The sequence below is a fragment of the Nematolebias whitei genome, chromosome 6, assembly GCF_014905685.2.
Source record: "Nematolebias whitei isolate Nwh7 chromosome 6, NemWhi1, whole genome shotgun sequence".
NCBI classification, from domain to species: domain Eukaryota; kingdom Metazoa; phylum Chordata; class Actinopteri; order Cyprinodontiformes; family Rivulidae; genus Nematolebias; species Nematolebias whitei.
Window position 1 is genome coordinate 24,965,016 of NC_056503.1, and position 22,595 is coordinate 24,987,610.

The following is a 22,595-nucleotide window of genomic DNA, read 5'->3' on the forward strand; positions in this document are numbered from 1 at the left end:
CACTGAAAGTAAAAGGGGCCGAATAATATTGCAGCCCCACTTTTCAGTTTTTTATTTGTTACAAAAGTTTAACACATCCAATACATTTTATTCCACTTCACGATTGTGTCCCACTTGTTGTTGATTCTTCACAAAAAATTAAAATTTTATATCTTTATGTTTGAAGCCTGAAATGTGGCAAAAGGTTGAAAAGTTCAAGGGGGCCGAATACTTTTGCAAGGCACTGTATATGTTTGCTAAATATAGAATTTTTGAATTTCTTCAGTGGAGGAAACTAATAAAAAAATTAGAGGCAGTTTTTTGAGTAACAAGATGAACTAAGTAGAAGAGCATAAGCGTACTGTATCACGAAATTGTGTTTATAATCTTTTATGTTTTAAGTATTTCACTTTAATATATCTGTGGGGAGTGGTGGCGCAGAGGTTAAAGGTGAGCCTGTGATCGGAAGGTCGCCAGTTCAACTCCCCGTACCGACAACATCAAAATGTGGGTGGGAAAGGTGAAACACCCACATCTAATTTGCCCCACTCTGGGCCCTTGAGCAAGGTCCTGAACCCCCACCATCTGCTCCCCCAGGCACCCTAGAAACTGATTAATAAAGTTTGCAGCAAGAAAAGCATCATGGGATTTGTAACATGTTACTAGAGGATAATTAGGAAAGTTACAACAGACACGTCTATCATCTTTTGTTCAAAAGAAACTGGACACATTTTGTTCTAAAATAATGTACATTTAAAACGTTCATGCAACAATAAAATATAATAAATTAAAATTACAAATGGAACAGCCTTAATCTTGGTTCAGATTAGCCGACAGAAAACAGCTTTTATTAATCAAAACACGTTTCCAAATCCCAGCAGAGTTTTAGCTGATGGCATTAAGTCCCAGTGTGACAACTTTGTTGCAAACCACCAGCCAGCACGTGATTCCCACACCACCTGGAAAAAAAGAACACATCAGACTGAAAACTTTATATCAATATGTGCTAAAAACAAGTTGCAGTAAAAAGAAAACCTATTATGTTGAGAATTAGCTTATAGGCAAGATCACTAAGGTTATTGTGGTAGTGTGTGGTTCCTGTTAAAAGTGGACCATTCAGCCCTAAAGCCAGCAAATTGTTTGTCTCATGCTGGACAACAAAATAAATTACATAAAATAGATTAAAGTTTGATTCAAGCAGTGGGGTGACCTGCAGTGAAAAGGCAATTTGTCATTGGAGGGGGTCCCAGACAATGCCTTGTCCTAATCCATCCTACCTGCCAAGAATTGTAAATGATGTAAAAGATTCAGAATCCACAATGCTCATTTACTAGTTGATGTTTTTAATTTAAGTCATCCAGTAAGCAGGAACTTGTTTGCACATTCTCCCCATGTCTGTGTGGGTTTACTCCTGGTACTCTGGTTTCTTCCCACAGAATGATGGACTGGTGACCAGTCTAGGGTTTATCCTGCCTCTTACTCCTGGAGATACACCAGCTCACCGTGACCCAATAAAGAAATGTGGGTAAAGATAATGGTTGGATCATGGAAGCAGCTCATCGCCTTCTCTCTCAGTTGCTTCATTGAAACATTCAGTTACTCACAAACTTCATTCATTCAGTTAGTGACTAACTAACTAACTAAATATTTAACCAACTAACTAACCAAATAGTTAACTAATTAACTAGTTAACTAAATAAAGTTAACTGACTAAATAAATAAATAATTAACCAACTAACTAAATACGTAACCAACTAATTAACCTAGTTAAACAACTAAATAACTAAATAGTTAACTAAACAACTAACTAAATAGTTAACTAACCAACTAAATAGTTAATTCACTAAGTAGTTAATTAAGTAGCTAACTAAATACTTAACTAAGTAATTACTTAACCAACTAGCTAACTATCTTAATAGTTAATTAACTAACTAAACAGTTAATTAACTAGTTAAACAAATTGCTAAATAATTAACTAACTAACTAACTAGTTAATTAATTAACCATCTAGTTAACCAAATAGCTAACTATCAAAATAGTTAACTAAAGTTAATCAACTAACTAAATAGTTAACTAACTAAATTTTTTTTTTCTTTTTTTTTCATTTACCCTTTATTTATTCAGGTTAGTCTCATTGAGCCACAAGAACTCATTTTCAAGAGAGACCTGTTTAGGGAACAGATAGTGGGGGTTAAGGACCTTGCTCAGGGGCCCAGAGTGGGGCGAATGAGGGTGGAGGCAGGTGTGGGTGCTTCACCTTTTCCACCCACATTTTTTGATGTTGACGGTACCGGGAGGTGAACCTACGACTTTCTGATCGCAAGCACATCTTCTAACCTCTGCGCCACCACTCCCCCATTTAACCAACTAACTTAAATAGATTGTTAACCTATTAACTAACTAAATAGTTAACTTAACTAGATCATTAACCAACTAACTAAATATTCAACTAACTAAATAGTTAACAATCTAACCAAATAGTTAACCAACTAGCTAACTAAACATTTAACTAACTTATCTATAGTTAATATTTATTGTAAACTTCTATTGCTGGTAAAACCAGACAAGAGGAAAAGTCATTTTATTAACTACAAGTTCATATTCTTAATGAAGAGAGTTCAGGTCTTTAATAAAACATGATGTTTTATAAAACCTTACTTTTATTGTAAAGTAAAAAGCAACATGTGCTTTAGGACATGGCTAGTCAGTGACTAACATGTTTCAAATGACATATGATATACACTGTATCAAATATGATGAAAGGTCTGCGCATTAAACTACATCAATTCTCTTTAAGAACATTTAAAAATGTTTCCTAACACTAAACATTTTTGTTGTTGACAACCTTTTTCCTGGTTGGCTTCATATTATAGCAAACATTTTAAAATGTTCTTATAAAGAGAATTCAAAAAAGTTCAAGACAAAAACAAGTGGACTTCAGGAGCTTCTAAACGACTTCTTAAGAAGAATTGATCTTGTTTAACCGAGGTCCTGTAAACTGCTGTGTTTTCAACATGTTGCATGATCCACATTCTCCTGTCCTTTCGCAACATCTGGACAACTGCTAAGAAACACGAGGGTTGGGTTCTGCAGCCCAGTTAGTGTTGGATGGAACAAATTATAAACCAATCAGATAATTATAAACAACCAGTCATTTTGGTGCTTTCCATTAGAAGCAACTGGAGCCCACAGAGTCCTGACGTTTTGTTAAGCAGAGCGTAATGCTAAATGAACCATTCTGTGGGTAACATCTTAAATGTTGTACCGTGTATTTAGGAAGAAGAGACCGACTACCTGCCACTCCTGTCGGAAAAGCCACAAGTCGCTCCACGGGGGCAATCCATTTACTGGGGACCACAGTCACTGGATCAGAGTAATACTTCCAGATCAATGAGATCATCAGAGCAGCCTGAAGGATGACGAGAGAGACAAGTCGCCACTTTTTTTTACTTTATAGCAATAAAATGATCCCACGACCACCTCGTGTCACGTTTCAAACTAAAAGCTACGATGTGAAGAGCTGTGGTCGTGACACAGCCAGTGTTTTATACAGAGGTGCTGGAACGTTTGTGAACCCTTTACAATGTTCTATATTTCTGCAAAAATATGACCTAAAACATCATCAGACTTTCACACAAGTCCTAAAAGTAGATGAAGAGAACCCAGTTAAACAAATGAGGTAAAAAAAAAAGTCTGCTTGGTCATTTATTTATTGAGGAAAACGATCCAATGTTTCATATTTGTGAGTGATAACGCGTGTGAACCTTTGTTTCAGTACCTGGTGTGACCCTCATGTGCAGCAATAACTGCAGCTACATGTTTCTGGTAACTGTTGATCAGTCCTGCTCACCTGCTTGGAGGAACTTTAGCTCATTCCTCAGCACAGAACAGCTTCAACTCTGGATGTTGGTGGTTTCTTCACATTAACTGCTGCTTCAGGTCCTTCCACAACATCTGGATTGGATTAAGGTCAGGACTTTGACTTGGTCATTCCAGAACATGAACTTTATTCTTCTTGAATCGTTCTTTGGTAGAACCACTTGTGTGCTGAATCATTGTCGCTGCATGACCCACCTTCTCTTGACATTCAGTTCATGGACAGATGTTCTGACATTTTCCTTTAGAATACTCTGATATAATTCAGAATTCATTGTTCCATCAAAGATGGCAACTCGTCCTGACCCAGATGCAGCAAAACAGGCCCACATCATGATACATTGGATCATTTTCCTCAATAAATAAATGACCAATTATAAAATGTTTGTCTCGTTTGTTTAACTGGGTTCTTTTTTATCTACTTTTAGGAATTGTGTGACAATCTGATGTTTTAGGTCATATTTATGCTGACATATGGAAAATTATAAAGGGTTCACAAACTTTCAAGCACCACTGTAGTTACTATTTAATGAACAAAGTACAATATGTATGCTCTTACTTCCAGTCACCACCTACCTGCAATATGTAAAAGACAATGTTCACAACCCACTTCATTTTGGCTTGTTGAGCTGTTCTTGACTGCACTGCAAAACAGAATTATGCAACCATTAAACAATTAATGTAATTAAATCATCTTCAGCAAACAACCCTATTATATTATTATATAACCCATGACTGGTTGATAAACATTATTCATTAAAACACAATAAAATACACATCCATAGATGAATATACATAGAAATGTCCACAATTCTATTTTGAATGATTCAGAAATCATGAAATTCAGTCTGTTTGAAGGCTAAAAACACAAGTTAATAGAGAGGCCGGTCTTGAGACAAAAGGTTTCTATTGAGAAACTCATTTTACAAACCTTTTGTTTACGTTGTAGAGTTCATAGACCACTCAAACACATGAGGACTACAATTGATAAACTTGGTGGTTGAGACCACAACCACCGGTCTGGTTCACAAGTGTGCTGCAGAAGACGTGCACAGCTGTGGAAGGTGCACTGTATGCCATTTACAGCTAAAACGAGAGTTCGTGACCTTGAGTTTGTTGGTGTCACATGACATTCAACAATATCGATAGAAGGAGGAGGGATTTTGAACAACTTTTCTATTGTTTACTTTGATGTCATTTCAACTTGTTTTTAATTGGAGTGAGTGTGTAAGATGTATTTTAAAAAATTAGCACTGGTAGTCCTTTGCACAGTTTAAATTAACTTGATTTATTTTTCCTAGACTTGACCTTTTCCCCCCTTAAAATGACTATTTTATTCAAACGGATTATACAGGTGCTGGCCATGAAATTAGAATATCATGAAAAAGTTGATTTATTTCAGTAATTTCATTTAAAAAGTGAAACGTGTCTAGATTATATCCAATCATTACACACAGACTGAAATATTTCAAATGTTTATTTTAATGTTGATGATTTTAACAGACAACTAAAGAAAACCCCAAATTCAGTTTCTCAGAAAAACAGAATATTGTGAAAAGGTTCAATATTGAAGACTCCTGGTGCCACACTCTAATCAGCTGATTAACTCAGAACACCTGCAAAGGCCTTTAAATGGTCTCAGTCCAGTTCTGTAGGCTACACAATCATGGGGAAGACTGCAGACTTGACAGGTGTCCAAAGGACGACCAGTGACACCTTGCACAAGGAGGGCAAGACACAAAAGGCTAAAGAGGCTGGCTGTTCACAGAGCTCTGTGTTCAAGCACATTAATAAAGAGGCGAAGGGAAGAGAACGATGTGGCAGAAAAAACGTGTACAAGCAATAAGGATAACCGCACCCTGGAGAGGATTGTGAAACAAAACCCATTCCAAAACATGGAGGAGATGTCACAAAGAGTGGACTGCAGCTGAAGTCAGTGCTTCAAAAACCACCACGCTCACATGTATGCAAGACAAGGGGTTCAGCTGTCGCATTCCTTGTGTCAAGCCACTCTTGAACAAGAGACAGTGTCAGAAACATCTCGCCTGGGACTGCTGCTGAGTGGTCCAAAGATATGTTCTCTTATGAAGTAAATGTTACATTTCCTTTGGACATCAAGGTCCCAGAGTCTGAAGGAAGAGAGGAGAGGCACAGAATCCACGTTGCTTGAGATCCAGTGTCAAGTTTCCACAGTCAGTGATGGTTTGGGGGGGCCATGTCATCTGCTGGTGTTGGTCCACTGTGTTTCCTGAGGTCCAAGGTCAAAGCATCCGTCTACCAGGAAGTGTTAAGAGCACATCATGCTTCCTGCTGCTGACCATTCATTCATTCAACCTTTATTTAGACCAGTGCTTCTCAATTATTTTCTGTTATGCCCCCCTCAGAAAGAAGTAATCATTTTGTGGTGAATTTATTTGTTAGCAAAGAATAGAGTCCTAACATTTATTAAACATTACTTTTATAAACTGTGCTTTGACAAACTCATTGATAAAACTAAACATTTAGTCAACGCAAAAGAGGAAAAAGGGGGCGGGTGTCACTCTCGCTTAGAGTTTACTCTTTGTTGCATGCGAGCTGAGTGACGTCCAGAGCAGAGCGCATGGACCATAACAGCAGCGGAGGACGGAGGAGGTGACGGTCGGAGTTTATTTATCGTGTCAGCAGCAGAGGAGAGACACGGTTCATGCATGACTCCCAAAACCACAAGGCAGCCATATTTGTTCATAACTTTATGATTAGGAACGCACGTGACAAAATGAGAATGGTTAAAAAAAATTTAAATAAACTCCCTGCGGCAAAAACAGCATGTTTTCTAGGGTTGCATGTGCCTAATAGGCACTGATGTGTCATGAAGCTTTAAAACAGCAGGTTTTCTTCACTGTTGCAGGCGTTTCAAACACAGTCTGAAATGAAAGCGCTTAATTTTTCAGTTTTACCTGAATCCGTTGCTAACTCGTACGTCATTTTGCCTCTCACCGTGTGTTTTAAGTTTGTCTGTTGCCTTGTTAATTTTGCGCTCCAATCTGGCATATCTTGCAAACTCATCCATCATGCTTATGGAAGACTGCTCCTTCTTCATCTGCTGGATTTCAGCCCTCATCTCACTCTCCTGCTCAGCATCTTTCTGCACCAGCTTGGAGTGTAAAAAGAGACGGGGAAAGAGTTACACAGCACATAGAGCACACAAACAAGGCTGAATAACACATTGTATATTTTACAATACAGCAGTCCCTCGCTACTTCGCTCCATCGCGGTTTTTCAAATTAAAATAGGACATGACACATGAGCCGCACGATTGGCATGGAATATTTAATTTATTTATTATTTAAATTATTTAGCACCTCCTGCACCTTTGTGCAACCCACACTGCAGGATAAGCTAAATCAACTTTTCAGTGGCATTGTTGAGAATGAGGGCATCCCTGAGGAATGGAGGAGAAATGTGCGAGTGTCCATTTTTAACAGCAAGGGTGATGTACAGAGTTGTAAAGTAAAGTGCTGTGTTGTCATTATTGTATGTTCCCACAAAAAGGCGAAATTAGTTCTCTGCATTTAACCCAGTGCACCTGGATACACCCAGTATAGAAGCCAGTTATGTTAACGCCCGGTAGCAACTACAGGGGAATGAAGTTGATGAGTCACACAATGAAGATCTGGGAGAGAGTTGTGGAAACTACACAGATTTGTAACCAAAATGTCCCTAGGTGTGAGTGACAGTGAATGTCTCATTTCTCTCTGTGTCCCTGTGATGGACTGGAGACCTGTCCAGGGTGTCCCCCACCTCTCGCACAGTGACTGCTGGATATGGGCACCAGTGACCCCCGCGACCCGAAAAGGAAGAAGCGGGTAAAGATGATGGATGGATGGAATTCATGTTAGCTTTAATGCTAAACTAGCTACACAATGATTCTCTGCATGAGACCGAGATCGACAATGACTAAAAACATCGCTAAAGCACTCCGCAGTGCAACTTTATCTCCCTACTTACAAAAGATGATGTGGTCGGCAGGAGTATTTTCATGAGATTGCAGACAAACACAGAAATCAAAACTAAGAACCAAGCCATGTTTCCACCCTCGATTTCCGTCGCTCTTCTTCGTCGGTTCATTAATGACGGATCAAAAATGCGTAGAGGTGAAGATCGCCACCTACTGTCCGAGTGTGTAACTACTATTTCCTCTTTAGTGGAGGTTGGCAAACAGCTCAAGGCAGCATTACTGACGGAATGTGACTAAATTAAATAAATACATAATAATGAAATGTATCATTTAATTATTAAATATATCATGAAATAATACAATACACAATTAAATTATTAAATACACAATTAAATTACTTCTTTCATGATTTATTTATATATTTAATTTTGTCACCATACATTGGAGGAGGGAATGTGACAATGAAACAAATAAATACATAATACAAAAATAACAATTTAATGTATCATTTAATTATTACATACATCATTAAATCATTAAATACACAATTAAATATCTAAATACACCATTAAATAGTGTTAGAGTCAGAGATTCTTTATTGTCATTCGCACCACATGTGGTACATGTGGTGGGGCGAAATTATGTACACAGGGTCCCAGTTACATCCAACAATAAAATGATAAAACAATGATAACATTTAAGATATGAACTAAGAAAAACATCAACTAAATATGCACTAAGCACTAATAGCATATAAACATTACTCAAACATCAGCACAAACATGAGCATGAGTCTGTGTGAGCAGATGAGCACGCATGAACACATCAACATGAAGCAGATCAGCAGCAACATGAAACAGATCAGCAGCAACATGATGTGATTTTTTTCCCACAGTGATTATTCTGGTTAGAGATTCATGAGTCTAACAGCCTCAGGGTAGAAGCTGTTCCTCAGTCTAGTGGTTCTATATTTAATGCTCCTTAACCTCCTTCCTGAGGGGAGTGGGGCAAAAAGTGTGTGTGCTGGGTGAGTGGGGTCCTTCATGATGCAGGTGGCCCTCTTCCTGCATCTGGAGGTGTAGATGTCTGTGATGGTGGGGAGGCTGACTCCAACAGACTTCTGTGCAGCGTAGTGAAATGTACCTTTTAAATTTTTTATTTAATTTTGTCACATTCTGTCCTCTACAGACAAGAGTGTAAAAATCATGAAATAAAATAAATACATAATTACCTTAGATCCTAACTTACTCTGCCTAAAAAAATGACCTGATAACTTTTGTTTCTTGAATCTTTCTTAAATAAATTAATTAGGTCTATCAAAGTTCATGCTCAATAATCCAGGTAAAAAATAAATTTAAATAAATAAATAAATAAATAAATAAATAAGTAAATAAATAAATAAAGGCCATGGCTGCCTCAGAGGAGTCAACGGGAGAGAGGGCAGACTCCAGAAACCATCTTATCACCATTGAACTGGTTGGCCCACCATGTGAGTGTGCTGCTTGTGGGACTGAGTTTGTTGTGGCTGATGAAGTCCTTTGGATGAAAGATGAAAAGTTTCAACACAAAGAAACTGTCCAGATGACCTGACTTTGTTTAATTAGGTCTAGTTTTATTTTCATATTATTAAGCTTTTGAATTAAGTGATTTCTCTCATCCTGATCATTTTGACAATACAAAAAAAAAAAAACCAAACATGTTCTATTGTCTCATCTTTCATACAACCACATTTCCCCGTATGGTGTTTTCTTATTTTGAATAAGATGTTGTTTAGTTCAGTATGATCAAGTCTGAGTCGTGATACAATCATCTCCTCCCTCCTGTTCATCTCATTTCTTTTATTTTCCAGTGGATCTACTTAAACCATTGCCCATTTCAGTTTTTCCTCCCATTGCTTTAGCCATCTCTCTCTCATTTTATGTTTTATAATACTCTTCACTTCTGTCCTACTAAACCTAATATTAATATTAACTAAAAACCATTTGTATTTTGCCTGTGCCGTCTTATCTGCTATTTCATTTCCTTTAACCCAGTAAGCTGGAACCCATATAAAGTTAACAGTCAACCCCATCATACTGATTCTATAAAGTTCGTCTTGTCTTGTTGTTTCAATTACTAATACTGAAACAGCAAATTATATCACATATCACAGATTTTCTGTCAGTTGTTTGTGGAAAGTAATCAAAGAAACAACGGTATCGTATAAAGACTGAAATAGAGCTAAGTGTAGAGAGGATTGATATAATGGGTGTACAGAAATGGTGCTTTAGCTCTGCAGATTGGGAAACCTTCACGTGTATTGATGTAAAAATGCAACAGGTGGATATAACTAGTGAAGTGGGTGATTTTTATTTTACTTTGTGTAATGTTAGTCTAGAAGCAGCTGCTGAACTATAATAAAGGAGGAAAAAGTGAAAGGAGGATTGTACCCTGGTAGACAAAAGAATGCAGTAAAGCACTTAAGAACCGGAATAAAGTTTTTAAATCATTGGAACAAAATCATAACTCTCTGAATCTGATTGAATATAAATTACAAGCTAATGCAAGAACTATTAAAAAAACTATAAAACCTGAACTCCAGGTGTCCAGCTGTGATGTCTGACATTTCTGTGTTAAATGGTTATCAAATTAAATCTGTTTAAAGAAAGACCCTGACCTGGCTTTGACCCCCATGACCTTAAAATATTGTCGACCAACCAGGTGTCCAGCTTTGAAGGTTGACATTTCTCTATGAATGGGTTATCAAGTTAGAGCTATTTAAAGATAGAGGCGACCTTAGACCTTGAACTTTGACCTTGTGACCTTGAAATCAATAGAGATCATTGTTGGTCAACAAAATGTCCAGCTGTGAAGTTTGACCTTTATTTGTTGAGCAATTATCAAGTTACGATGTTGTAAGGAAACTCAGTTCTCAAACCTTAGATTAATCAAATATTGAATGAATTTGGAATAAAAATGGAACAAATGATGACGTTTAAACAGACCGGTAAATCTATGATTTTTTTTGGATCCTCTGCCACCTGTCAATCAACTCAGCAGGCTAGTCAGCAACTGACCAATCAGCGACCTCAATTTGTCTCGAAGGTAAACGCCCCTTACCAGCAGGAGCTCCACCCCCTTTATCACTGACAACATTGTCGAGGTTTTGCTTTACAGTGTTGCCAAGTCTGCTTATTATAAGCGACTTTGGGCTTGTTTTTCTCTAAAGTCGTTTGCAAATATTGTGAGTCGCAGGTTGCGTTTTTTGGGGGGGCTTGTTTTCGAATGTGAAGTTTCTTTTTTGGTCTTGACTTTCTTTCCAAGTGAAACCAGTTGATTATCTCCCAGCTCCACACAGTAACGCAAAATACTAGTGGTAGTAGGTAGTTTGTCCCTTCCACACCCCGTTTCCTGTTTATTGCTCCCGCCCAAGTTGGCAGGCGACAGATGCACTGCACACCCAAACAAACACTCATACTGTGGCCGACCACTAGAGGGCTTCACTCACACGAAGATGTCAGGATGTTTTGTTTTTAAAAATATGTAGCAAAAATCAGATTTACATATTTCTTACATATGCTAAATATTTTTTTAATTATCAGAGCTTAAAAGTATGTTATTCAAAGTGTTGAGTATAATTTTGCTGTTGTTTATGTGTAATCCCATAATAAATGTATGCTCATACTGTTTAAAACAGCCTCGGAGATCTGGCAACACTGAGCTGTGTGCTCTATTCACACAAGGAGAGCTGTGGGTCAGGCTACTTCTTCCTGTGTCCTGCTCTCTAAAATCGTTATTGAATCAAATGTTTACGTAGATACTGTACTTTCTGCCATACTTGTCACACCGCCGTATAAGTCGCATCAGTCCAAATATGTCTAAAAAAGTAGAAAAATCCATAAATACGTTGCTTCGCCGTATACGCTGCTTTGCCGAATACGTCGCTTCGCCGAATACGTTGCATATATTATGCGTCACCGCTGACGCGTCACGTTTGTTACACGTCACCGCTGACAACCCAGAAAGGTGGGCCGGTGTTGTGCCAAAAATCGATGGGCTGCCAAATAACGGCCACAAGAGTGTGCACGGGAGTACTTTCACAATAATTTAACAAGATTAACACCCAAAAACAATTATTTGTTTGCTCGAAATTATAGAAAAGGTGTGTGTCAGTCTAACATTTGCAAAACAATTATTTGTTTGCTCGAAATTATAGCAAAGGTGTGTCTCAGTCTAACATTTGCTTAATAAATGAACTTTAATGGTCAAATTAGCTGCATTTCGCCGGGGCGGTGCAACTGGTTTGACGGTTGCTCCAAGCAGCAAGCAGAAGGTGGCAAGACAATTGTGTCATTAATAGCTGGTGAAGATTCTCAGTCATCCAGGACATGGTAAATTCAAAAAAAGTTCAAGACAAAAACAATTAAATTTAAAGTATAATAAATAAAGTCCAGTTGATTTTGTGTTGAAATTTTTTGAATTGGTCACTATAACCACTTTTACCTATTACATGATACAACGGCATGCCTCATTGCAACTACTACTCTATTGCCATCTAGTGGCTGAAAGGGGTACTGCTCAATTTTTTTTATGTCAGAATGAATGAAAACGGTCATATCTCAGCCAAAAATTGGTTTATAAATATGGGGCAAAAATCCATAAATACGTCGCTTCGGCCTATAAATTGCAGGGCATGTAAATTATGCAAAAAAAACAAAACAAACAACAACAAAAAAACAGTGACTTATATGCCAAAAATTACGGTAAACCTAGATGTTTTGTTGTAGGGGCAGGGCAGCCGACACGGGACTCGAAGGTCTTGGGTTCAATCCCCGGTCATTGCACATCGCGTGGTGTCTCTGAGTAGGACACCTAATCTCGAATTGCTGCCCGGGCGCTTACATAGCTGCCCACTGCTCTATCTGGGTGTATCCCACGTGCGATGAGTTAAATGCAGAGAGCCAATTTCGTCTTTGCATGGGAACATACAATGATGACAACACATAGCGCTTTATTTATTAACAACCTGTTAAAATACACCAGAAATCAGGAAAAGGCATCTACTTTGTTCAAAATTTTATGGGGGAGAACCCACCACCACATTACAAATGCTTCTGGCCACCTTGTTGTTAGAGCCATTGTCAGAACTGGGGGCTGAGCACCCCTAAAGGTCATATTCTAGAATCGCCCCTGTATGAACGGTTGAAATAGCACAAAAATTGCAGAACGAGTTAGATGCTCCCACACAAATGTGTAAAACAAAGGGAACCAGAAAAAAGACATCAATAGTGAGATTGTTAATAAATAAAAAAAGCGTTCACACAAATATTAGCTGGGGCGAGTCTGTCAGGACTGTGTGTCAGCTGCAGACTGATTGGCACCCATGCTGCCCACACAGGTGAGATGTTGTGTTTCAAAATCACGCTGCCCTGACCTCAAAGCCAATCAGTGGAAGCGATGGGCGGAGACTGGCTCTTCCTGCAGGTTGGTAGGATAAGAGATAAATATACCGAGCGAGCGATCCAATCCGGTATGAGCTAGTTGTGGTACTGGTCGGACCGTCATGTAAGTACACGCACACTGCTCCAGACAGAGGCTGTTCACTTCAGCCTTCCTGCGGTGCTTTTCTTCCAACACTAAAGGCTCCGTTATTCCGTCATAAAGTCAGCAACAATGGGAAGGAAAAAAGTAAGTGTGCATTAAAGTTGGTAAACTTATCGTCGCGTGTATTTTTCGACGCGCTTGTAACGTTAACCGCCTTTTTTTTTTTTAACCGAGGCCACGTATGATGCGTTCAGGGAAGTGGCGCCTTTTTTTTTTTTTTTTTTACTGGGCCAACATGCCTTTAGAAGAGCAAGTTTGAGAGCTGCACAGTCACGTCGTGTGGTCGGACTTCACCCCCGTTCGCTTCTTAACTCCAGAAGGGTTTAGCTTGTAGACTGAATCAAGGAGTGTAACCGACCACCGTCAGAACAGGTTTTAACTTGAAGGGTTTATCGGTCGTGAACGTCACAAGCTGGTTAAGTGCGCACTTTTTCACGTAACGGTGTGTGTACGTATATATATGTATATATGTATATATATGTTCTAGTCAGGCCTTATATTTGACGCAGTTTGCTGCCCGCCCTGGTAAGATTTGAAGCTGCTGTTGAAACGGTGTCCAGTTTCATGTGCAGCTGACGGAAAACATGGCGGCACGTTTTGAAACGAGCTGGAGCGCAGTGGATGTTCTGTGCGAATACAAAAGTCTGAACCTTTCTCTGACCATAATATCCTACAGATGATGTATAATTTTGTGATTTAATGTGAAGGAGAACAGCTGGCTGTTTTTCAGTTCTTGTTGATTTTTATTTTATTCTTCTTTGACTCTCGCAGGCAACATCTGATGCAGATGCAACTTCAGAGGTAAGTAGGTCCAGAGACATCCTGACATGGACGTTTGTTTTCACTTCCTATGATTAAAAAACGGGGTGTAGAAAATGCAAAAACAGACTATTGTGTAATTATGCACAATCCAGTGTAGACATGGATGTATTAGAGATGATATAACTCAGTATCCATCCATTTATTATCTTCCGCCTATTCCAAAGTCGGGTCATGGGGGCAGCAGTTTGACCAGGGAGGCCCTTGAATCATCTCTTTCCACAGCCACCTCTTCCAGATCTTCTGGGAGGACTCCCAAGGTGTTCCCAGACCAACCGAGAGACATAGTCTCTCCAGCGTGTCCTGGGTCTTCCCCGGGGTCTCCTCCCAGTTGGACATACCTGGCATCCTTACCTGATGCCAGAACCACCTCAACTGGCTCCTCGATGTGGAGGAGCAGCAGTTTTCTCTGAGTCTCTCCTGTATAACTGAACTCACTCTATCTCTAAGGGAGAGTCCAGCTACCCTGCAGAGGAAACTCATTTCAACCGCCTAACGTACAGTAGTTCCTCGATTATCGTGGGGGTTACTTTCCAGGTATCACCACGATGGCTGAAAAACCATGAAGTAGGAACGCTATATTTATTTTAGTATTTATATTTGAAGGCTTTATAAACCTTTCTCACACTCGTGCACTGTTCTTAACTCTTAAATCGATGTAATTTTAACAACGTATGTACTGTACAGTACTGCAAAATTTTACTGACCAGCTCTGCAGAGCAGCAGCTCTGTTCCGGTTCTACAGACCTACCCTGCAGCATGAAACCCACCGCCCCGTCCAGGTTGATATACCATTTTATTTATAGAGCACTTATAAACGGCTACAAGGCCAACCAAATTGCTGTACAGACAGAACAACAGACAAAGCAATATACAAAATGAAGTAAATCAAAAATATAGACATAAAAACGATGCAGATAATAAATATGACGACAAACCAGTGTGGATATGGACCGTATTGGATAATTGAGCTTCAGGATTATTTGTGACTTTACTGCCAGTTCTGTGAGCTGTATAGATCATTACTTCTGACTTTACGTTTCAAAACATTTTGACGGAAAGCAGCGGCCCGAAGCACTGTTGACTTCTGGGTAATCTAGTTATTTTGTCTGGCATTACAGTTTAGGCTTATTGAAAGAAAACTACAAAATGGCAGTGCCTGTCCAAAGTATTTTATTTATTTATTTATTTTACCTGTACTGTCTCAATCACATGAGTAATATTAAAGTTGACAATGAAAAACTGAAGTAGTGAGGGACGATTGTAGTTCATTTTAAAGTAGTGTTTTGTGGAGAGGTTGTGAACAATTAATATCTTACCTGTTGTATTGTCTTTGAAAGGTCTTAGATTTAAGAAATAGATTTAATTTTTATGGGTTAAGGGTTAGTCTGAATGCAGCCAATGCTGATGTACCGGTAAATTGATGTCATCCTGGAACAACAGTAATCTCGTACCTTTCATATATGTTCACATGAAGTTTGTTTTTTAGACTCTTAAGAGTGCAGGTAATTTTGCAGTATCCAGTTATTTACTTCAAACTCTGGTCATTTGCATCACATAGCAGCAGCACTGCTCTGTGGCTCTGCTGGTGAACTTAACAATATTTTAGCCAGAATAAAGGTAGTATCTCACTCACATGACTGTTGGTGTCTAGATTATATTCATTCATTACACACAGACTGATATATTTAAATGTTTATTTATTTTAATGTTGATTATTATAATTGACAACTAATGAAAACCCCTAATTCAGTATTTCATAAAATTTGAATATTGTGAAAAGGTTCAATATTGAAGACACCTGGTGCCACACTATATTCAGCTGATTAACTCAAAACAACTGCAAAGACCTTTAAATGGTCTCCGTTTAGTTCTGTAGGCTACACAATCATGGGGAAGTCTGCTGAGTTGACCATGTGTCCAAAAGACGACCAGTGACACCTTTCACAAGGAGGGCAAGACACAACAGGTCATTGCTAAAGAGGCTGGCTGTTCACAGAGCTCTGTGTCCAAGCACATTAATAAAGAGGCGAAGGGAGGGAAAATATGTGGTAGAAAAAAGTGTACAAGTAATAGGGATAACTGCACCCTGGAGAGGATGTTGAAACAAAACTCGTTTCAAAATGTGGGGGAGATTCACAGAGTGGACTGCTGCTGGAGTCAGTGCTTCAAGAACCACCACGCAAACTTATGCAAGACAAGGGTTCAGCTGTCAAATTCCTTGTGTCAAGCCACTCTTGAACAAGAGACAACATCAGAAGTGTCTCGCCTGGGACTGCTGCTGAGTGGTCCAAAGTTATGTTCTCTGATGAAGTAAACGTTACATTTCCTTTGGACATCAAGGTCCCAGAGTCTGGAGGAAGAGAGGAGAGGCACAGAATCCACGTTGCTTGAGATCCAGTGTCAAGTTTCCACAGTCAGTGATGGTTTGGGGTGCCATATCATCTGCTGGTGTTGGTCCACTGTGTTTTCTGAGGTCCAAGGTCAACACAGCTGTCGCGTCTACCAGGAAGTTTTAGATCACTTTATACTTCCTGCTGCTGACCAGCTTTATGAAGATGCAGATTTCATTTTCTAACAGGACTTGGCACCTGCACACGGTGCCAAAGCTACCAGTACCTGGTTTAAGGACCATGGTATCCCTGTTCTTAATTGGCCAGCAAACTCACCTGACCTTAACTCCATAGAAAATCTATGAGGTAATGTGAAGAGGAAGATGTGATACACCAGACCCAACAGGGTCAAGGGTTTTCATTAGTTGTCAGTTATCATCATCAACATTGAAAGAAATAAACATTTGAAATATATCAGTCTGTAATGAATGAATATACAAGTTTCACTTTATGACCAGCACCTGTAAATTCGATATTTGCACAGCAGAGGCCAATAAGACATTAGAGTCCAGCTCTGCAGTATAACCACTTGCACTTTCTAACTTTGTGCAAGTGAAAAAAAACAAGTAAGCAAGAAAATAATTTAACTTTGACTTTTGGTTTCATGGTCCTAGTTTTCAAAACAAATCCTGCTTTCTGTTTTTATTCTGTTCATTCATTCATATTTTTGCTCATGCCAAACGAGGACGGAGTCTGCTTTTTAAAAACGCTTTAACGTTTGTTAACCTTTTATGTAACCAGGTGAATCATTGAGTTCACAGATCCCGTGCAAAAAAGGCGTGGACATGGAACTTAACTAAACGTATTTGTGTCTGAATTGTAGAATTGTTTGTTTCTTCTGTGCTTATTTCTCTTCGATAATGTTTTAGACTCGTACAGAATTTACTGATCCACAAAATTCTTTTTTATTTTTCCTTTCAGCCAAGGCGTAAGTCTCAAAGGTTGTCAGAAGTAAGTTCCACAAAGAGCCTGACAGTTTAAGAAATGACATGTGCACTCCATTGTTGCATCATGTTGTTGTTGCTTTATTTGTATTGTGTGTTTGCTTCACAGAAAGAAACGCAACCTAAACCACAAGCAGAAAAGAAAAAGGTGCAGAAATCCATTCTTTTTAATTGCGAAAGAGCACACTGCGTGCATTTTCTTATCGGTCAAGCTTTAGTTTTAATAGTCCGTCTCTTGTTTTGGCGTGTTCGTGGTAGGCACCATCAAAGACCAAGAAGGTGAAGGAGGCAACGAAGGCCAAGGCCGGGGAGAAAAAACAAGCTCGGGCCGAAAATGATACTCCTGCAGAAAATGGGGAAGACCAAGCTGATGAGGTGGGGATGAGTTTGGCTCTTTTTAATAAATTTTTATCTGAGATCATAGCCATTAAGCATGTTTCCCTCACAGGCCACAGGCGCAGCTCAGGCTGACAAAGAGGAGGACAAGGCTGAAGAGGAAGCAACAGAGTAGATTTAACGGTCTCCTTTTCTTGTAAAATGCAGAGAATATTTTAGCTACGGTTTTCTAAATTGTTTTTAGCAGGGTAATTTTTTGTGTGTGTGTTGTTATATGTAAACTACTATATCACTTACATTTTCAGAGCTTTTGTAAAGGGAGGCGTGTTCTTTTGTTGCATTCCTTTATCAGGACTGGGAAAAGTCTGCTGTGCTTTTAAAGCTCTTTCATCCTTTTCAGTATCCTCCTGAGACCCTGGAGAAAAAGTACCAGTATCTTGGTTTTATTTTAATTGTTTCATATAAATCAAGGTTTGGGGTTGTAAAAATCACACTGCAGAACCTGTTTTGTTTTTATTAAATGGTACACAACGGGGCTTTGTTGATCGAAAGTGTGAAACACTAACACTTTAAGAAATGACTGTGACAATTGAAAACTCCACAGAAATATTTGTGAACAGAATATTAAATCTTTTTTATTTTCATTTAGCCTTTATTTATCCAGGTAGTCTCATGAGCCACGAGAACTCATTTTCAAGAGAGACCTGTTTAGGGAGCAGATGGTGGTGGTTTAGGGACCGGGCTCAGAGTGAGGCGAATGAGGGTGGGGGCAGGTGTGGGTGCTTCACCTACCCCACCCACATTTTTGATGTTGTCAGGGCTTGAACCAACGATCTTCCGATCACAGGCCCACCTTCTCTAACCTCTGCGTCACCACTCCCCCAAATAATAAACGTATTTATGTAAAACAGAAAAGCAGATCAGGTTCTAACTTTTCGAGCTTTAGGCAACTGGCCTAAGAACAACAGGTTAGACCTTTGTCCTCACAGAAGTCCAGTCATTTATGATGCATGTGGCACATGTCACATATGTTGTACTGTTGCACACAGCCAGACGAGCTGCACATAAAGGGCCATGGACTCTTGACCATTGCTGGCAAGTGGACTGCACTGTATTTTCTTTTTCTCTCATTTGGATGGTGCTTCAGTTTCTTGATCCCTGGGGAGAAGTCCTTTATTAAATGTAATGTCCGGTACTTTTATTCCATAAAATGAGCTTGTAGGGATGCCAGCCATTTTGATAAGACGGGAAAGGGAAGCTTGGCAAAGTATTGTCGTTTGCATCACACGTGGTACATGAACAAAGTTGTTTACTCAAGGTCCTAGTTACCCCACCAAAAAATAGCCAAAATACAAAAAAGAAACTACAAGAATGTAAGATATACGCTAAACAATAATAAAGAAATGTAATAGTGTATTAAACAGCAGCTTAAAGGCAAGAAATGTCAAAGAAACATCAGAAGTTTGTAGTGATAGATGTAGTATGAGATATAAGCAAAACAAATGTACTACAGTGCACAAAAATTAATACTGTGTCTCAGGAGGGTAGAAGGAGATGTTTATTTTTTGACACTTCGAAACAAAGACCAATGTTTTCAGCTGCCCTTTAAACAAGGTGGTGTCTTCTGTTAAAAGCAGCTGTATGGTTTGGGAGTTCTTTCAATGTACAGTTTCTTTCCTTTTAAAGAAATGTTTTTGCTATGGAAGGTTTAAAATGCCAATTAAAGTGGGGAAATGTCTTTGTGTTGTTTCTCATTTCAGTCGGTTTTGTGTGTTCAATATTAGAAAAACACGCAGTGACATTGTTAAATATGAATACCAGAAGCTGTTAACCCCAATTTTCTTACATTTCTGTTCTGTCTTCATTTGGTCAAATACGTATAAAACTGTGTTGCACTTCAACTTGGTTCGGTTTATGTAGTCTTGTGATATTGATGCTGCAAAGATACTTTATTAAAATATTGTGCAGCCATTGTACTGTTAATTATAATTAAAAAAATGAAATCATATGTACTTTTGTTAGCAGGAAAAAATTTAGATTGACAACGATGACCAAAAAAAAAAAATCCCATTCACTAATAGACACTGAAATATTTCAATTACTTGTACTTGCTGCTTCCTTTCTGTTACTCGGTTGAGTTCTCAGCAGCAGTCTGGATTAATGCAGATTAGCTGGACTAGTTTATATATTCATTTCTTCATAACATGTTAAAAATAGAACATTGGGCTGAGCTTCCCTTTGGCCATTTTGAATAAATTCGTAATAATTAGCTGCTTTACCAGCTGAACATGTTGAAATAGTTTTATGGCTTGAAATGAAATTTTGGCCAAACTAATACTTTTCTATAATTGTAGAGCATTTCGCTCTAGCAGAGATTTTGATGTCTTTGTTCATGTAAATTGATCAAATCAAGCAACGAGGCTTGAATATATGCCTTTTTTAATGCATCTAAATTGTAGGATTGATTTGTGCTTATTTCCTTTTGGAAAGTTATTCGATCGTACGTTTGATAAGAGAACTCCTCTACCCTCACATTTTCTTAGCCAAGGCTCAAAGTCCAAAGATAATTCCATTAAAACCTGACGACTTGATGTGTGTTCTCCGTTTTTACAAAGCATGTTGCTTTATTGACTGCAGTGCTTCAAAGAAGGAAATGCAACCTAAACAACAACTAGAAAAGAGTGGTGCAAACGTACAAAATACAACTACCCAGGGCTTCATTTGAGACCCGGCAGGCATTGACAGGAACTGTTTTCTTGGATCCAGGAACTCTCGGGCCTAAAAATAAGTTTATGAACAAATTTGACTGCCTTGAATGAATAAAACCTACACTGCCTGGACAAAAAAAGTTGCCTACTGGATTTAACTAAGCAAAAAGGTACGAGCCTCCTGTTGGACAATTACTGCATGGATGATTATCTTTCAGCTGCAACAAGTTATTTAACTCCCAACTGGTGCAATGAGTTGCTTCTCATTTCTTAAACAACCACGTTGAAAGACACATCGTCTGGTCGTGGAAAACATGTCAGTCTGTTTGAGAAGGGTCAAATCATTGGCATCAAGCAGAGAAAACATCTAAGTTGACTGAAGAAACTACTAACATTGGGTTAAGAACTGTCCAACACATTATTAAAACCTGGAAGGATAGTGGGGACCCATTGTCTTCAAGGAAGAAATGTGTCCAGAAAAAAATCCTGAATGATCATGATCAGCGATCACTTAAATGTTTGATGAAATCAAATGGAAGAAAAACAACAGCAGCTCTCAGGGACATGTTTAATAGTGAAAGTAAGAGCATTTCCACACACAGTGAAGGAAACTCAAGGGATTGGGACTGAACAGCTGTGTAGCCTTAAGAAAACCACTAATCAGTGAGGTTAACTGGAAGAAAAAAAAGACTTTAATTTGCTAGGGAGCATAAAGATTGGACTCTGGAGCAATGGAAGAAGTCATGTGGTTTGATGAGTCCAGACTTACCCTGTTCCAGAGTGATGGGTGCATCAGGGTAAGAAGAGAGGCAGGTGAAGTGATGCACCCATCATGTCTAGTGTCTAGTCATCACTGCAAGATCTTGGTAAAAAATTAATGCAACACTGGATGGAAATAGATCTTGTGACATTGTAGAAGCTTATTGAAACAAAGCCACAGTGAATGCATGATGTAATCAAAGATAAAAGTGGTCCAACAAAATATTAGTGTGTGACTTTTTGGTGGCAACGTCTTTTTTTGAGCCAGGCAGTGTATATTGGCTGTAAACTGAAAATAATTACATAAACACTCATTTTAAACAACGAGCTTCCTAATATCACATCAGAGCTGTCGCTTTGCATTTCTGCATCTGCTCTTAAAAAAAAAATCTCTGCCCCTAAAAGTTCAAAGTCACGGACAATTTTATTATTAAAAAACACAAAAATATCATTAAGCTTTTTGCACTTCTCATAAGTTGCTACGCTTTTGTGTGAACAATCTGACGAGTGAATCACTGCAGGAGTTATCTGAACTGTAAAAAAGAGACGATGATCTTGGCTCGTAAAGCTGTTTGTCGTGCAGTCAGAGTATTTATGTCGGAGCGACCAGGACACTTTTCTGAACTGAGCACGAGGATTGAGAGCAACATTTTTCTAAGTCGGTGACAAAGCTCTAAATATTAGGCAGTTTTTCTAGGTGTGGCCAAAGACTTAGAGCAGTGCTTGTTGAACCCTACATTTTAACACAGCACCCCAGAAAAATAAACCATCATTAAGATTTTGTAAGGAAACAATTCTCAAACCTTAGATTCACCAAAACATTTCACAAATATGGAATAAATGATGTCGGTCTTAAACGGGCCAGTAAATCTATGCTTTTTTATATTTTTTGCACGAGTCGCGCCTGTCAATTATCCCAGTAGGCACATCAGCAACTGACCAATCAGTGACCTCAATTTGTCCTGAAGTGAACGCCCCTTACCTGCAGAGCTGCAGCGGGTTCGCATTGTGAACGCTTTGCAGTCATGAAGATTTCAATAATGAGTTTACATCGTTTGTTTCATGTTAATCTACTGTAACATCTTTGTAAAATACACCAGAATGCAGGAAATGTCATGACCACCCCCGCCTGCCCGCTTTTTGCGTTCCGGCATTGTTTGGTTTACAAATGAAACCCTGCAACTCACAGTGAACTCAGAGATTTTGCTCAGCAGTCGACTCAAATCTACAGTGCCTCAAAATAAATACATTTCCACTAGAG

At 38.8% G+C, this 22,595-nt stretch overlaps 2 protein-coding genes across 2 annotated transcripts; one reads left to right on the forward strand and one right to left on the reverse strand.

Annotated features, from left to right (window-relative positions):
• Positions 1-757: 757 nt before the first annotated feature.
• get1 (guided entry of tail-anchored proteins factor 1) lies at positions 758-7,957 on the reverse strand. The gene is made up of 5 exons (XM_037677454.1): positions 7,843-7,957; positions 6,832-6,988; positions 4,432-4,499; positions 3,274-3,388; positions 758-938 (listed from the first exon to the last, which is right to left on the reverse strand). Exons 1-5 carry the CDS (start codon positions 7,918-7,920, stop codon positions 865-867), a joined length of 492 nt encoding a protein of 163 aa, XP_037533382.1. The 5' UTR covers positions 7,921-7,957; the 3' UTR covers positions 758-864.
• A 5,366-nt stretch (positions 7,958-13,323) lies between these two features.
• Positions 13,324-18,685, forward strand: LOC119410569 (non-histone chromosomal protein HMG-14A-like). The gene is made up of 6 exons (XM_037677457.1): positions 13,324-13,459; positions 14,147-14,176; positions 17,509-17,538; positions 17,641-17,679; positions 17,790-17,906; positions 17,980-18,685. The coding sequence occupies exons 1-6, from the start codon at positions 13,445-13,447 to the stop codon at positions 18,040-18,042; spliced, it is 294 nt and encodes a 97-aa protein (XP_037533385.1). The 5' UTR covers positions 13,324-13,444; the 3' UTR covers positions 18,043-18,685.
• Positions 18,686-22,595: the final 3,910 nt, after the last annotated feature.

Coding starts and splice junctions, on each gene's coding strand:
- LOC119410569 (XM_037677457.1), top strand. Junction 14,177..17,508: donor ATGCAGATGCAACTTCAGAG/GTAAGTAGGTCC, acceptor TTTTCCTTTCAG/CCAAGGCGTAAGTCTCAAAG. Junction 17,680..17,789: donor CACAAGCAGAAAAGAAAAAG/GTGCAGAAATCC, acceptor TGTTCGTGGTAG/GCACCATCAAAGACCAAGAA.
- get1 (XM_037677454.1), bottom strand. CDS start 7,920: ATGGCTTGGTTCTTAGTTTTGATTTCTGTGTTTGTCTGCAATCTCATG. Junction 6,989..7,842: donor TGCCGACCACATCATCTTTT/GTAAGTAGGGAG, acceptor TTACACTCCAAG/CTGGTGCAGAAAGATGCTGA. Junction 4,500..6,831: donor AGACAAACTTAAAACACACG/GTGAGAGGCAAA, acceptor TCTGTTTTGCAG/TGCAGTCAAGAACAGCTCAA.